Genomic DNA, 10,321 nt, shown 5'->3' with positions numbered 1-10,321 from the left:
GGGTTGGTTTTCACATTTTATTAGGCAGGGGTGCTCCTTCCTGTCAATGGAGTGCTCACAGTTTCTTCAGCCACTCCAAGCTGGGGCCCTGGGGATCCTGGGGGTGGCTGGGCACGTCAGGCATGTTCCCATCATCTCGGAGGGGTACTGTGAGACATGAGGGTGGGCCACTGAGATCGGCAGATCTCTAAGGCCCTGCAGAGAAGAGCGGGCTGTTGGGGGGAATTCAAGGAGGGAAACAGGACTCCAGGGGAGAGAAAGGAGAGCCAAGGTCAGAGAATCAGTGATGCAGAGAGGCAGAGACAGATATCACAGGTGGGAGTGACAGATATCACCAGAGATGGAGGAACCCCAAGAGGAACAGAAATCTGGAAAGACAATAGAAACTCAAAGTGCAAAAACAATGGGATGCAAATTATGTCAATTAAAAAGGATTTGGACGGGGAGAGTGCAAACTGCAGTATATCCCAACTCTCGGGAAAGGACTGCCCACCTTCACCCCTCCCTGCAGCACAGGCTCCCACTCACCTGGGTAGTTGTAGGGTGTGGCCTTGTTGATCATGATGGCATACTTGGTGTAGGGGCTGAGTGGGGGCAGAATTACCGCTGTGGAGAGAGGAGAAGGCCCGGCTTAACGTGGTTCTCTGGGGAGGTGGGGAAAGGACAAAAACCAGCCTTGGCAAAGAAGGGGGGCAGGAAGGGCTAGAAACTCCAGGGAGACACTTCATTCTGTGGGCCCTTTGGTACTCTGGGGTCCCCATTTACAGGCAGAATACTTTGAGGGAGCTGGTGGAACAGAAATGGGAGCCCATCAGTCAGGGATAAGTCAGGCCTGGAGGGCTGAAGATGGTGGGGCATCCTAGAGGTGAAAAGGTTGTATAAACCATTGCAGACCCTCTGGGGCAAAACCAGGTGTCCAGTAGGGTGTGTAAAAGGAACAAGGTAAGAGCCATGTGCAATTTTACATTCACATTAACAGTAAAGTTATAATTTATAACATGTTTAATCTGGTACACCCCAAACATCATTTTTACATATAAAATCAACATAAAAATGTTGATAGAGTACATATTTTTGAATATACTAAGATTTTATTTTATTTTATTTATTTATTTATTTTTTTTTTTTGTGGTGCTGGGGATCGAACCCAGGGCCTTGTGCTTGCAAGGCAAGCACTCTACCGACTGAGCTATCTCCCCAGCCCTAAGATTTTAAATCCAATGTGTCTCATACCATCTCAAAGTGCTGGACCCCCTCGAAAGCCCAGGAACCCCGTGGTGTTACAGAATTTCACCCCGTGTGATCTGCAGCCCAGCAGTACTGATAAGACCTGGAAACTTGTCAGAAATGAGGAATTCCAGGCCCCACCCCAAACCTAAGGAATCAGAAATGGCTTTAACGAGACACCCGTCACCCTGCCCCAGTGGACAGCCTGAAGTGAGCAGCGCAGGTGCGGGGCGAGCTTCTCCCTCAGGCAGATCTGCATAAAACTCCCCAGCTCACTCCCACCCCAACCACCTCAATTCGGATTCGGGGAAGGACTCCCAGGGCGCGACCAGGGTTGACAACGCTGCAGAGAGGCTTTGCACCTCTTGCGTGGCTGTGTACCGGGAGGCGTGGAGGGTTGAGACGTCAGGGTTGGGCAGGCGAGGGGACGCTCTGGGGCGCGAGATGGAACGGGGCGGGTGATGCACGTTCGCGCCCGGGGCACTCACGCACCGAGGCTTCCAATGGTGAAGGACACCACCAGCACCGGCTCCTTGGCCCAGGCGTTCTTGAGGAAGGCGGCGAGCTCTGGAGGGGCGAGCGGAGAGTCACCCTGCAGGGGCTGACAAGTGACCTCTAGCCCGCTCGCGCCACCCCCCGCCCGGGAAGAGCCCCCTCCTGCCTGCGCGCCTCGCCCTGGACGGACCCTTCAGCCTTCACGCGTGCTCTGCTGCTCCTCAGCCCTACGACCGCCCGCGGTCTACCAGGACAACCCGAACCCCGCACACCCACGGAGCTCACACTTACTAGCTGCCATCTTGCTCCCGGCGGCGGCGAAGGCGTGCAGCACCCTGGGAATTGTGGTCCTTGAGGCAGCCTCCGCAACCTGGCGTGCGCGTGCGCCCTGGAGACGTGCCCTGGAGGAAGCGTAGGCGCGCAGCACTCTGGGAGTTGTGGTCCCTGAGCCAGCCTCCGCAACCTGGGGTGCGCGTGCGCCCTGGAGACGTGGCCTGGAGGAAGCGGAGGCGCGCAGCGCCCTGGGAGTTGTGGTCCCTGCGCTCTCTTAGTCCGCGCGTGCGCACGGAAGTTCCGGGCTACGGCGGGAAGATTTAAGTGCAAGGCTGACTTTGAACACCTTCTGGGTTCACTTTTCTCAGTCTAGGGGTAGCTCCCGAGAATTGACGTCTTCCTGCAGCAACTCACATAGGGCGGAATTTTTTGAAAACTCATTTTACAGATGGAGAAAGGGAGGCCTGGAGAAGGCGAACGACTGCGCTATCCTTCGGATTTGCAGCTGGGCATCAGCTGGTGCTGGAAGCTCTAGCTTTCGTGTCAGGTGGTTCAGGGACCCTCTGTGCGCTCTCACAGTTCACTTTGTTACTGCCATGTAGCTTAGATCACTTTTTTTTTTTTTTTTTTTAATCTGAAATGGTCTGGGTTTGTCTTTCAGCGAAAGTGGGAATTGCCTGAGAGCAGTAAGGAAGTCAGAGCCCTCGGTGCTCCCAGCCTCACGTAGCAAGGATCTGGCGCTTAGTAGGTGATATGCATATAACGAACACAACAGGTTCTGATTCCTCCTTCCAACTTTTTCCACAGACCACGGGGCTGTGACACAGTCATCCGGGCACCCTCACCCGCCGGCTTCTTCCCTATACCGGGCTTATGTGTGGCTTTCTGACGTTGCCTCATTTCCTGGGAGGGAGGAGGACAACTCCATTCCTGGCTTCGGTTTATCGAGAGCCCACAATGGCCCTGGCACTGGCCCTCCAGCTGCTGATCCTCTGTGAGCCGCCCTCTCCCCTCTGTCTGGGTCCTTGGCTGGGCTGGGAGCAGAGAGAGAAAAGGGATGGAGACCCAGACACCCTGCAGGGTGACCAGGTAGCACCAGCTGGGCGTTTGGAATTCAACATTCAGTTCAGAATCAAGGGACAGGATTGGGGCCAAGACTGCTGAGCCCTAAACTAGAAAAGACAGTCCCAGAACAGGAGGAGGGTGGGGACAGGTTTCTCTAAATCTTGAGGCAGGAGGGATTTGGGACCAGGGAGTGTGGAGTCCTGATTTATTTATTCTTTCTTTTTTGGTACCAGGAATTGAACTCAGGGGCACTTAACCACTGAGCCACATCCCCAGCCCTATTTTGTATTTTATTTAGAGAGAGGATCTCACTGAGTTGCTCAGGGCCTGACTAAATTGCTGAGGCTGGCTTTGAACTTGAGATCCTCCCGCCTCAGCCTCCGGAGTGGCTGGGATTACAGGCTTGTGCTACTCACACCTGGCTGTGGACTCCTGGTTCTGATGTGGGAGGAGGTGGAAGCCAGGACCTCTGAACCCCTGGGAAAGAAGGGGTGGAGGAAGGACTCCAAATGGAGGGAGGAGAGGGTTGGGAGCAGTTGTCTGGCTTCATAAGTAGGTGTGAAATGAAGCCTGAATTTCTGACAGCTTAGAGAGGAGTAAGTAGGGAAGAGTTCCTGTTCTCCAGAAAAAAGAGGGGATGAGGAATCCCATTTCCGGGCTCCCGGTGAGGTGGGACTGGCACCCACAAAGGGCTTTACAAAGAATTCCTCTTTAACCCTCTTCAGGGCCTCTGAGTCACGCAGACCTCATTCTGTCTGGTGAGTAACACACCCTTTCATCTCCTCTGTGTGGCTGACATCTCATTTCTAACTTCTCAGATTTTTAGCTTGGAGCCCAAGCTCACCCCAGATTTCCTCCTCCCTCCCTCTCTCCTGTTCCTTTTCTGCTCCTTCCTTCCCTCCCTCTTCCTTTCTTCCCCACACCCCTTTTCTTTCTTTCCTTCCTACCTTCCTTCCTTCCTTCCTTCCTCATTCCTTTTAGTGGCCATTATGCCGGGATAGTGAAGACCTGGAACTTTGTTGCTAGTGAGACATACCCTAGAACTCCAGCTTCACCATTTGTTACTACATGACCTTGAACAAACGAGGGCTTTGAGGACATTTCCTTCTTTGTAAAATGGGCTGTTGTTTTAGTCCAACCACATGGGTAAATCCCTTGGTTTGGAGTTTGGTATCTATCCGGGAAGTCGGATCTCCTGCAATATGGATTATTCCTTCAACTTCTCCACTAAAGGAGGGTCTCCCATTCTGAGATGGGGTTCTTCCTGTTTTGTGAGGCGTGAGACCTCTCCTTTCTCTCCAACTTTCTCCCTCTATACTCCAACTTCAAACAAGAACCATCTGAGAAATCATAGATATTGGCTTCTTTCAAATTGGGTTGGGTTTTTCTTTTTTTGTAGTGGAGGTGGAATCCAGAGGTGCTCTACCACTGAGCTATACCAGCCCTTTTATTTTTTATTTTGAGGCAGGGTCTCACTAAGTTGCAGCTGCTGGCCTTGAATTTGATCCTCCTGCCTCAGCCTCTCTAGTCACTAGGATTTCTAGTGTGCACCACCACACTCATCTCAAATTAGTTTTTTTTTTTAATAATAAAGCTAATAATATCTATTCATGGTTATAAAAGTTCAGTCATTAGCAAAAAAACATAGAACACCCTCCTTTTTCCTTCTCCATCTTCCTTAAATGATCTGAGTCCGTACAAAATTTTCCATGTATTCACACACATGTATGTATTTATAGATTTTTTTTGCCAAAGAAAAATTGATAATTCATGACTCACCCTATTCTGCATCTCATACTTTTTACTTTACAGTCTGTCTTGGAGCTATCTCCATGCCACCATCTCCACTCTTCATCGTTGTTCTAAGTGTTGACCAGCATTTGCTGTTGCACAATGACTGAACTCTGGGGCGAGGGGTCGTTCCCTTTTGATATACATTTAGGTATATCCAGTTTTTCATCCTTACAATCAGTGCTGCAACAAGCACACCTGCATGAGTTCCTGGTGCACATATGTGCACCTTTGTGCTGGGAGAAGCAGTGGAATTATTGGGCTTATCCCCTGTGTCCTCATAGAAACTGGCATTTCCTTCAGAGAAGGGGCATTCAAGTGCCAAGGACCTGTTTCAAAATATTCACCCAAACTCAATGTTAACCACAGTTTTAATTTTTGATAATCTGATTGGCAAAATAATCTTAGTGTTATTTTATTTTTTAAATAATTACGAGGAGGATTAAGTGACATTTGTCCTTTAGTTGTGTTTTAGTCAATTGACTTCCTCCTTTATACATTGCCTATTTGTGTCTTGTAGAGGTTTTATTTGAATTGGTTCTAGGATTTCTTTCTATATTCTCAATCTACGTGATTTTATGAATGAGTGATTCCTGCCAATACTGTCACATGCCTTCTTGCTTCATTTGTTCATCTTTTGGCAAATAAAACCCCAAAGTTTTGAAGGGGTCAAATTAATTTTTGTCTCACGAATATTTCATTATACAGCTTAAGAAGCCTTTCCTACTTCAAGACATTTGTGTTTTTCTACATTTTCTAAGAATACATTTTAAGAAACACATGTAGGTTTTTAATTAAGCTGGAATTTGTTTGGGGGAATAGTGTGAGGTAGGGATCCAAAGTTACTTTTTTCCAAATAGCAAGTTTTGGCAACTGTTAGTCTGTTCTGTGTTGCCATAACTGAATGTCACAGAGTGGGGAATTTATACATAACAGAAGTTTATTTAGTTTTCAATTGGGCTGCAAGTCCAACATCCAAGGGCCTGGTGAGGACCTTTTGTCTGCATCATGCGTGACCAAAGGCATCACCTAGACAAGAGGGGTGTGTGTGAGTGTGTCTAACTTATCCTTACATCAAACACCCACTCTGGCAATAGTGGCATTGATCCAACCTTAAGGTCCTACCTCTCAGCACCGTTGTGTTAGGTATTAGGTTTCCAACACATGAACTCCTGGGACAAATTCAAACCAGAGCAGCATTGACTGACATCTGTTACGAACATTCTGGAAACTAAAAATGCTGATTTCTGGGACATGACCCTCTGAAACCGTTTAAAAGCTGTAACTCAGTGCAGTGGCATTGGCAAATGCCTATAATCCCAGCCACTTGGAAGGCTGAGGCAGGATTCCAAGTTCAAGACCAACCAGCCTGGGCAACTTAGATAAGACCCTGTCTCAAAATTAAATAAATAAATAGGGCTGAGGGTGTGGCTCAGTCCTAAAGCACCCCTGGATTTAATTCCGGTACCAACGAACAAACAAAACTGTGGAAGTTTGTGTGTGTTTGAGACCCGGTATCGCTAAGATGCTGAGGCTGGCTTTGAGCTTTGAACTTGCGCCTCTCCCGCCTCAGCCTCCTGAGCCTCCGGGGTCGCAGTCCGGCATGCAGCTTGCTTTGACAAGCCTCGAGTGTGGTCCAGGTCCTCCTTTACTTTGTAGAGAGCTGAGGCGACAGGTCCTGGTGGCTTTCTTCCTTCCCCAACCTCCTTTGTATCTCCCGCGGTTCCTGGGAGGCCCGGAGGACTCACACAGCCTCCTTTATGAAATCTCCCCAGCCTCCTACCCCAAGCCGTGGCTGGAGGCCCAGCCGGCTGCAGTCGTGGCCCCTGGGGTCAACGTGACCTTGAGGTGCCGCGCGCCCCAGCCCGCCTGGAGGTTTGCTCTCTTCAGGGCGGGAGAGGCCGCCCCGCTGCTCCTCCGCGACGTGTCCACGGAGCTGGCCGAGTTCTTCCTGGAGGAGGCGACTCCCGCCCAGGGGGGCAGTTACCGCTGCTGCTACCGCAGGCTAGACTGGGGACCGGGCGTCTGGTCCCAGCCCAGCGATGTCCTGGAGCTGCTGGTGACAGGTGAGGTCCTGGGCGGGGAGGCGACGGGCGCAGGGGCGGGGAAAGGGAGGGGAGAGGAGGGACAGGGGACAAGGCAAGGATGAACCGGGATGGGGGATCGCTGGAGGAGCACACGTGCAGGGAGAAACGGAGAGGGGGACACGGGAGGAGAAAGGTCGCGCAGCGCTCGGCCCCATCGCTCCTGCAGATCTGCTGCCGCGGCCATCGCTGGTGGCGCTGCCCGGGCCGGTGGTGGCGCCCGGAGCCAACGTGAGCCTGCGCTGCACCGGCCGCCTGCCCGGCATGAGCTTCGCGCTCTACCGCGTGGGCGTGACCCTGCCGTTGCAGTACCGCCACTCGGCGCAGCGCTGGGCAGACTTCCCGCTGCCCGGCGCCCGAGCGCCGGGCACCTACAGCTGCTACTACCACACGCCCTCCGCCCCCTACGTGCTGTCGCCGCGTAGCGAGTCGCTGGTCATCAGCTCCGAAGGTGATGCCCCCTCCTCGCTCGGGCCTCAGGGACCCGCCCCGCCGTCCTTCCCTGGACCCAGGGTACCGACCCCAGCCCTCCTCCTTGGGACCCCGGGACCCACTCCAGCTCTCCTCCAGAACCTGGGAACTGGCTTCAGCCCTTCTCCCCAGGACTGGGGTCTTCCCCCAGGACCTAAGGAATTGACCCCAGCGCTCCTCCCAGGACCCAGGAGATAGACCCCAGGCCTCCTCCACAGGGGTCCAGACCCCAGCCCTCCCTCAGATCCAGGGGCCCAGGCCCAGTCCTTCTCCCTCAGACCCAGGAATCTGAGGCCCTGTTCTCCCATTTGTCCTGCTCCGCTTTGAGACTTGGGTCCCCAACTCCACCCCAGAAGTTAGACCCAAAAGTGCAGATTTGGGGGTCTGGGACCTGTCAACCTCTCTCCCTCTCCTTGGCCTGCAGACTCCAGCTCCTTGGACTACACCCAGGGGAACCTCATTCGCCTGGGGCTGGCGGGCTTGGTCCTCCTGTCCCTGGGTGTCCTGGTGGCCTTGGACTGCCGCAGCAGGAGAGTGCCCTTGATGGAGTCCTGCCCTAGGGGAACTGGGTGCCGACCTTGGTGATGTGAGAAGACTTCCTGTAGAGGGGTGGAGACGCTGGGATCCCTGGAGTTGCCAGCCCCTCCTGGAGCCCCCCAGCCCTCCAGGCACAGCCTAGCTTAGCTCTCCTTCACTAATGTGTCCTGCACGGTGACTTCCTCCTGGGTCTTCTCCAAGACCTCCTAGTGGAGTGGAAGGTGCTCAGTGATTGTTTCTAGCCAAAAGTCTTGGGTTCCAATCGTAGTGCAGGCCTCACTGACTAGGACTTTCAGAAAAGTCACCTGCTCCAAGCTTTGGCTTCTTTTATTGTAAAATGGGCACGTTGATAATACCACACCAAAAGATTGTCATCAGATTAAGTGAATAATTCACCCGCCCACCCCACGAAAGTGCTTAAAAACTGTGGCTGGCCTGTAGTATATCCTCAATAAATATTAGCTACCCTACCCCAGTGATTTCTACCAGGCTTGCAGTTTGAACTTTGAAGTTCTTGCCGTTTTCCTTCGTGCATGCTCCATCTCACTTTTTAAGCAACTCTTCATCTGCCTCTTCTGGCATCCTTGATCGCCAAGCAAATCCCTTCCAGATTCTTCAGACCTACCACTAAAAGTAACTCAAGAGGAGACCAAGCAGAGCTTCTGCAACAGTTACAGCTTCATTTTGCAGTGGGCGGTTTTCCCTGACTCATCATTATCCCAAAGCGGGAACCGTCTTCAGACCTACCACTAAAAGTAACTCAAGAGGAGACCAAGCAGAGCTTCTGCAACAGTTACAGCTTCATTTTGCAGTGGGCGGTTTTCCCTGACTCATCATTATCCCAAAGCGGGAACCGTCGCCAGACAGGAGCAAGTGGCACATGCGCAGTAGAGCTTTGAGTGGCCGCTAATCTCTACTCTGTTTGTCCACTTTCCACTGTACCCTTGGCTGACACTCACGGTGGTGGTTTAAAACAGACACAAACCGTTCTTCTCACAGCCTGTTCGCTGTCCTTGTTTTCTCCCCCACCCCCCAAAGCTTGGCTGACTTGCAGTTTGTCTGAATTTATTCACTTGACTTCTATCTTTATCTGGCCATCTTGATGCGTTCTCATCTCCACAAACATGAATTCCGTCGCCAAGCAGTTCCCACCGCTCAGTGTTCGTGCATTCCTATCTCGACTTCTGCGGTGGAGCACGGATTCTATCTTCATTACGTTTTCCAACTTCCTCTTCCTCTTCCCACTTCATGGAAAAGACTGTGACTTCCAGCTTTTGGACAGCCCCAGCTCTTCCAGCTGTCCTCTTGTGCAGCTTATCAAACCTGATTTTTCCTCTGTGAAGGGGAGACTGAACATACCTGCCAGGTCAACCCTAGAGTTAAACCGGATGACACGTGCTTCCAACCTTTGGCCAGCAGCTTAAATTTCTCCTGTGCTCCCTTTTCCAGGCAGGATAAGAAGCAAAATTTGCATGTGACTGTGGACACACACACTCACACACACACACACATACACGTGTACTAATGTTCATGAAGCAATGCTTGCATCTGTGCAGATACACACTGACTTACTCTATCTTATTAAGAATGCCTTTTGGAACCCCCGTGCTCAAGATCTGAGGAAGTGTAAGCCACATTTGTTGCTGTGTCCTTTTCTTTTGGAGACTAACCTACACCACATTTTGCACAAAGATTGGGAAGTTTAAAATCGTGTTATTTCAACACCTGAGTTCTCTTAGTGGACAGGATGAGGGTGCTCAAATGTGAGATTAGGCAGAACTGAACTTTGAAGTCTGACTGGCAACCTGGGTGCACTGACATGCTGCAAGGCTGTCAGCTGGACCTTCTGGGTTTGTCCTTGGTACCTACGTGGGACCCTGGCAAGGTTTCTCCAGTGCACATCTCCCTGACATATGTGGTTGTGGGACATCAAGAGAGATGAGGGGAGTGGCCTTGGACAGGGCTTCAGAGTCATCAAACCCAGTTTTCCCTCTTTGTAGATGAAAAACTGTGGAAAGGAGAGATGTCCTGAAGTCCCCCTGAAACCGCAGGAAGTCAGAGGCACATCAGGGAGGCGCTCCGGTGCGACCTCACCTGGCACCATCTGCTGTCCCTTCACATCCACTGGGGACTCTCAGCCATGGGCTACCACCCGCCTCCTCTTGCTTGCTGTCATTTCTACACCTATCTATTCTTCCATTTCTCGGTCTCATTCATTCACTCTTCCACCCATCCATCCCTTCATTAATCAATTTACTGATCCACTGAACTGCGGATTAATTAATCCCATGTCCATCCATCTGCCTGTGCATCTGTGAACCCATAAACCCGAGATTTCTTCATATTCGTTTACACAGTGACCAGTATGGGCTTGGTAA

The 10,321-nt window shown here is 51.6% G+C and overlaps 2 protein-coding genes across 3 annotated transcripts; one reads left to right on the top strand and one right to left on the bottom strand.

Moving 5' to 3' along the window:
• Window positions 1-3: 3 nt before the first annotated feature.
• On the bottom strand, window positions 4-2,095 carry Ndufa3 (NADH:ubiquinone oxidoreductase subunit A3). Of its 2 annotated transcripts, none has more exons than XM_047529219.1 (4): window positions 2,014-2,095; window positions 1,720-1,794; window positions 529-606; window positions 4-244 (listed from the first exon to the last, which is right to left on the bottom strand). In XM_047529219.1, exons 1-4 carry the CDS (start codon window positions 2,021-2,023, stop codon window positions 132-134), a joined length of 276 nt encoding a protein of 91 aa, XP_047385175.1. In that variant the 5' UTR covers window positions 2,024-2,095; the 3' UTR covers window positions 4-131. The 2 variants fall into 2 exon arrangements, with proteins under 2 accessions (XP_047385175.1, XP_047385176.1); XM_047529220.1 differs by having other exon boundaries at window positions 4-147; window positions 2,014-2,094.
• Window positions 2,096-2,918: 823 nt separating this feature from the next.
• Window positions 2,919-8,400, top strand: Oscar (osteoclast associated Ig-like receptor). The gene is given in 6 exon segments (XM_047529210.1): window positions 2,919-2,989; window positions 3,786-3,818; window positions 6,627-6,917; window positions 7,105-7,386; window positions 7,831-7,935; window positions 7,938-8,400. Coding segments are annotated over 6 exon segments (777 nt in total). The 5' UTR covers window positions 2,919-2,952; the 3' UTR covers window positions 7,967-8,400.
• The last annotated feature ends 1,921 nt before the right edge of the window (window positions 8,401-10,321 follow it).

The sequence above is a fragment of the Sciurus carolinensis genome, chromosome 16, assembly GCF_902686445.1.
Source record: "Sciurus carolinensis chromosome 16, mSciCar1.2, whole genome shotgun sequence".
In the NCBI taxonomy this organism is placed as follows: domain Eukaryota; kingdom Metazoa; phylum Chordata; class Mammalia; order Rodentia; family Sciuridae; genus Sciurus; species Sciurus carolinensis.
The sequence above is the reverse complement of the archived record's forward strand: the minus strand, read 5'-3'. Positions and strand labels throughout refer to the sequence as shown.